Source organism: Lagopus leucura, unplaced genomic scaffold (assembly GCF_019238085.1).
Source record: "Lagopus leucura isolate 7727_CA_CO unplaced genomic scaffold, USGS_WTPT01 Super-Scaffold_100001, whole genome shotgun sequence".
NCBI lineage: Eukaryota > Metazoa > Chordata > Aves > Galliformes > Phasianidae > Lagopus > Lagopus leucura.
In genome coordinates, this window is record NW_024962262.1 from 102591427 (window position 1) to 102596969 (window position 5543).

The window sequence follows — 5543 nt, forward strand, 5'->3', positions numbered from 1 at the left end:
TCAGTGATGTAAATCCAACCCTGTTCTACTCTTACACCTTGCAGCTCTCTGTCTCCATCACTCCTTCTCTGTTTGACTGTAAACTAACCTGCACCCTTTTCCATTCTTGTCGTTTCTATGACTAATGACAATGAATTTCTATGTCATTATTTCTATGAATAATGACAACTAATGACAAGACTATTCTCTGTTCCCTTTCATTCTCTTTCTTTTCTAGAAACAAACAAACAAATATATATATATATGTATATATACATATATAATAGAAAGATGTAAATTTAGATGCTGCTTAAGCATTTTGATCTCTGCTCAGTCTTCTGTCTCTCTATCTATTCTCCCTCTTGCACCAGGTTTCAATCTTATTCTGTTTCTGCTGCTCTCACCTTGTGCTTTCAGGCACAGACGGTTCCAGCACTGCATTTTTCTACTTGCTCTTGAATTACTCTGCATAACTGTGTATCATTCACACACTCAGGGGCTTCCACTCTGATTTCAGGATTTCGTCATGAATCTTTATTTGAGGAGAAGATCCCTGTTCAGTGCTTGTGTATGATCACAGCTTCTGTGTCTTTGCTGCTTTCTCTTGAACTATGCAATGTGCTCCTATGCTACAGGAGTTGCATATGTAGCCATCACATCATACTTAGCTGCAGATCTTCTCAGTTGCCTCCCATAACATCTTTTCATTCACTTTTGTTCTCATACTGGTCATTCTTCCTAGTAAAAATCCCTAGCAATGGTCAGTTCTGCAGAGCAGAGAAATCAGGAATTGATGTTAACAAATATTTCTAGATGTATAAGATGCTCCTTGTGACTCAAAATTGTCATATATAGTCTTCACTTTGTCCTGACATGAAAGGGCCCAAATGTTATTTTCTTGTTATTGTTATTTCTCCTTCTTCACTTGTTTTTGCAACTCCATGCTGCTCTGCAGGAGTAAGACCTTTGAAAAGAAAAAAAAAAATGGGAATATGGAAGGAAAGGGATTGCCAGAAGGAAATAAGAAACATTCTGAAAGCAAATATCTATATGAAAACTTTACTGGTGTTTTGCTTTTGTTATATAGCCCAGGTAAGAGCTTTGCAATTCTCTGGTCTACCATATCCACTTATTTACCATGTGATTGTCTGGGTTGTCCTCCCTAAACCATCTGACGATCTGCCACACATAGAAGGGGAGTGGGAAATACATAAAGAGTGTTTATATAAGAAATCCTCCTTGCCTAAACTCTCATATTTAAATCAGGAAATTCACAGCAAATACAAATTCCCATTTCCCACACCTCACCGGAGACCCCCAGAAAACTCAGCTTCACATCTCTTACACTGACTCCAGCTCCCTGCTGAGCACCAGCTTACCAGACAGAAAAGTTGACAAAGGACATTATTATTTTTAACACATTCACTTTCATTTTGCATTGCTGTGAGAGAGGTGAATAGCTTACCACAGTGAACATGGCAGTCCTCAGATGTACCTTCGCATTACATTGAGACTGTTGAATAAGGCTGTTTGATTAATCAATACTAATTCACTTACTGTTCCCACTCACAAGGTCACCTCCTTATCTCCTTCATCCCCCACAGTCACATCTACACCCTCACCCCAAAATAGTTCATGCAAATTACCGATGTTTTTATTTCACAATGGAAGGTCTGAACTTGATGGAGATATTTTTGCTGCTGTGCCCTCAACATAGGTCTGACCAATTTCACAGCTATGACTTCAGGATGAGGATAATATGCATTCTCTTGTCTTCTCCTTCAGCTTCTTGATGAAGAGGAAGCTCTTCCTCTACAATTTCAAGAACCTGCGCTGGGCCAAAGGCCGTCGTGAAACCTACCTCTGTTATGTTGTGAAGCGCCGTGACAGTGCTACATCGTGCTCCCTGGACTTTGGATACCTGCGTAACAAGGTATGAGGTACACGTTGGCATCCCATTCTCATATCCATGTTAAGCTTGATGCAGCTCTGGAGCAGCAGGGAAGAAGAACTGCAAGCAGCAACATCTCCTCTGGCATATGCATCCACAAGAACGGATACTAAGCTGGTATACAACATTTGTGGGATGCAGTCTCCAGGTAGATCTGTATTTGTGCTACGCACAAATATGTTACTAGTAAGACATCCATATAGTCCCTGCTGCTTTAACGATACCTTGATTTTTCTACCTTGCTCCCACACATTCCTCTTCTAGTCATCATTTATATATCATTGTGCCATCTTCTTCTGTGCATTGACCCTAAGATCTCTCTCTCACCTTGTTCATTCTCCTCTCACACATCACTCAGCTCAAACCTCCCTCCTTCCTCCCCTTATAGCCTACTTCATTCTTGTCTCATGCTTTGCCCCTCTTCCTCTTTCATGAAGATGGGTTGCCATGTGGAGGTTCTCTTCCTACGCTACATCTCAGCTTGGGACTTGGACCCAGGCCGCTGCTACCGCATCACATGGTTCACCTCCTGGAGCCCCTGTTATGACTGCGCCCGACATGTGGCTGACTTCCTTCGTGCCTACCCAAACTTGACCCTGCGCATTTTCACTGCCCGCCTTTACTTCTGTGAGGATCGCAAAGCAGAGCCTGAGGGGCTGAGACGCTTGCACCGGGCTGGGGCCCAAATCGCCATCATGACATTCAAAGGTAAAATGGGCAGGGGAGAAATAACTGAGAGCTATGTCAGGATATGGTATGATGATTTAGTGAGCCTAGAAGAGATTAGTGTCCTCTTTGGAGCAATCTTGAGCATGCTTTAATGCCCCTGTGCCTTGCACAGATTTCTTCTATTGCTGGAACACATTTGTGGAGAACAGGGAAAAGACATTCAAAGCCTGGGAAGGGCTGCATGAAAACTCTGTCCATCTGTCCAGGAAACTTCGACGGATCCTTCTGGTAAGGACTAATTTTTCCACTCCTTCCAGTGCCTCTTTTCCTCAGCTTCTTCCTCTCTTCCTTGCAAAAGTGCTCTGCTTCTACTACTCATTTCTGCTATCCATCATTTCATTCTCTCCTGTGTCATCACCTTTCATGCTGCTTATGCCTCTTTCTCCTAACTTTGTTCATATTCCCACACCTCATTCTCTTCTACCTCTCTTCACATTTCATGCCATTCTTTTGTCCTTCCCCATCTTTATAGACTCCTGCTTACTTGATAAATGACCTATTGCTTATATTTTGTTCTGCAGCCACTGTATGAAGTAGATGATTTACGAGATGCCTTTAAAACTCTGGGACTTTGAAGTGGAAGTCATCAGCAATGAGAAGACTTCACAAGCATTTGTTCTTTGATATTCAATTCTCTCCCTCACAGTGTATCTTTGTCTTCTTCCTTCTTTCCATCTCTCTTTCTTCCAGCCCTATGTCCAAACATAAGACCTTTCATACTTTTCTCTCCTAACAGCGAGATTGAAAAGCTCTCATGAGAGTAATGAACTGAGTCCTGAACACCTCATTTGAAACCAGCAAATCTTCTAAGTGGTTTGTGTGCAGATCTAGGCCTTTTTGCCCAGAATGAAGGGAGCTTGAATAGCTGTGGGTTCAGATTTTGTTCCCTATGACAGGTTGAGACAATAAAAGCTTAAAATGAAAGCAAAAGATTTTCCGTCCAACATTTTCAAGTGTGAGCTGCAGAAATACGAGCTACTACATTGAGAGCAGTGGCAGCTCCACATCAGTGCTGATCATTGTACAGACCTCTCACCCAACCAAGAAAGGAGCCTCCAAGGCATTTCACTATGGCAGTGTTTTTCCAGCATATATCTACCAAAATACACACTTCATTTCTAATCTGTATCATCCCTCAGATTTATAGGTTGAGACTGTAGCATTTTAGATGTTTTTTTGGCATCCACATCAGGCACCATCTGTTTCATGACACGGCTAGGAAGAGCAGTGCAAGTCTCACTAACAGAGTACTTCCCAGTCACAGAGCATTTCTTCCTAGATCAGACCTGCAATATGCTTCATCCCTAGGCAACTGTCCTCTGTTGGAGGCACCCTGCTTGTTCCAGTTTTACTTGGAATTATGTGAGTTCTTTTGAGTATGGCTTATATGACAGAAGGCTTTGGCCTGTGTACTGTGTTTAAAAGCTTGGCAATTTTGAAAGGTTACAGATTTGCTCTCTGAGTTAATTTGTTACTCAAAACTAACAGTTTTATAGTTTCTTACCTATTTGACAGAACCCATTTTCACGGGAGGGTTGGACTATATGATCTCCAGAGGCCACTACCAACCCATACAATTCTGTGATTCTTGAAATGCCAGGTTAGAAAGCAGCTGGAAATGATTGCTATAATTGTTTCTCTGTCATTATCCACAAGCAGGGAATGAAATTGTGATATTTGAGATACAGTCCTCTGTCTTTAAGAGCTTTTTGATGACTATAATACATCTAGATATGGCTAGCTGGTGATTAGAAAGAACTGACCAGAAAAAAACAACCACCATGAGTGAAGCTGCACAGCTCATAGATTTCTTCTGTAGGGACAAAACCAAAAGACCTTCCTTCCTGTTGTTGACTGTGTTTTCCTTAAGGGACCCAATTAGTATCTGGTTCTGTGGACAGTCTTTACTAAGTTGAAAATATTGGTTCACGGTTCACACCAACTCCCTGGATTGCAGATGGACTATCCTCTTCAGTTTAACTTCTTCAGGCTTTACCAGGGCTAACAGTGTGTCTCATACTCTGAAGGTGCTCTGTCTTTTCCTTCATGATTGCTGTGAGTTCTCTGCTCCATCCTATTCTTCGTTCTGAGCATGGCCAATGTTCCTATGCTGCTCCTAACGTCTCCTATAGTGATGGGCCAGCAGCAAGACAGTGCACAGTGCACTCTTCGCCCACAGTGCCTCTTGCTCTGTCAGAGCTGGGTGCAACACAAGCTTCCTACAACTTCTGACTTCCGATGAGCTCTCATTTTGAGGAATTTGGACCAAGAACAGCAGTGAGAGATCTTTGTGAAGCATTAATTTGCAGATGTGGTGCTATTTTTTGGATAGCATATTATTTATATTTAAAAAGTCTTGCAAAAGAGCACTTTTTTTTGTCATTGTTTTTGTAACAATTCAAGAGAAAAGTAAAAATCAACACAGAATACTGGCATGTAATCTATCCTGTTTGATTTCTACAGAGAGAAACTGGCACTATCCTGTTAGACTGTCTTTATGCTTTTTTCCTTTTAACTGTTGATCTGTTGACAGTGTCACCCAGAAAATCAAGGTTGGTAAAGTCTTCAGGCCATAGCTGACTTGGAAATATTACCAAAAATCAGTCATGTAAATATTGTAAATATTAAAGTTGCGCAAGATGCTTCATCTGTTGATTACTAGCTCCTCCAAATTTATGACTCCTAATTGACCAAACTGGACACAGAAGTGTTGAATCAACACATAATGCGAAACAAGAGATGTAGAAGAAATCAAAAAAGGATTTCTGTCTTCCGTCTTCTGGTTTGACCTATCCAACACCAATGTCCTTCAGAATGAAGTTGCTGGACAACAATTAGAAAAAGTAGCATTTTCTAATAATGCAGTTGAGATACTATTTTTTAC

General features: G+C 41.3%; 1 protein-coding gene across 1 annotated transcript; it reads left to right on the forward strand.

Annotated features, from left to right (window-relative positions):
* The first annotated feature begins 1691 nt into the window (after positions 1–1691).
* AICDA (activation induced cytidine deaminase) lies at positions 1692–5196 on the forward strand. Its single transcript, XM_042867746.1, has 4 exons — positions 1692–1912; positions 2368–2638; positions 2772–2887; positions 3181–5196. Exons 1-4 carry the CDS (start codon positions 1739–1741, stop codon positions 3232–3234), a joined length of 615 nt encoding a protein of 204 aa, XP_042723680.1. The 5' UTR covers positions 1692–1738; the 3' UTR covers positions 3235–5196.
* Positions 5197–5543: the final 347 nt, after the last annotated feature.

Coding starts and splice junctions, on each gene's coding strand:
- AICDA (XM_042867746.1), top strand. CDS start 1,739: ATGCATTCTCTTGTCTTCTCCTTCAGCTTCTTGATGAAGAGGAAGCTC. Junction 1,913..2,367: donor TTGGATACCTGCGTAACAAG/GTATGAGGTACA, acceptor TCTTTCATGAAG/ATGGGTTGCCATGTGGAGGT. Junction 2,639..2,771: donor CGCCATCATGACATTCAAAG/GTAAAATGGGCA, acceptor TGCCTTGCACAG/ATTTCTTCTATTGCTGGAAC.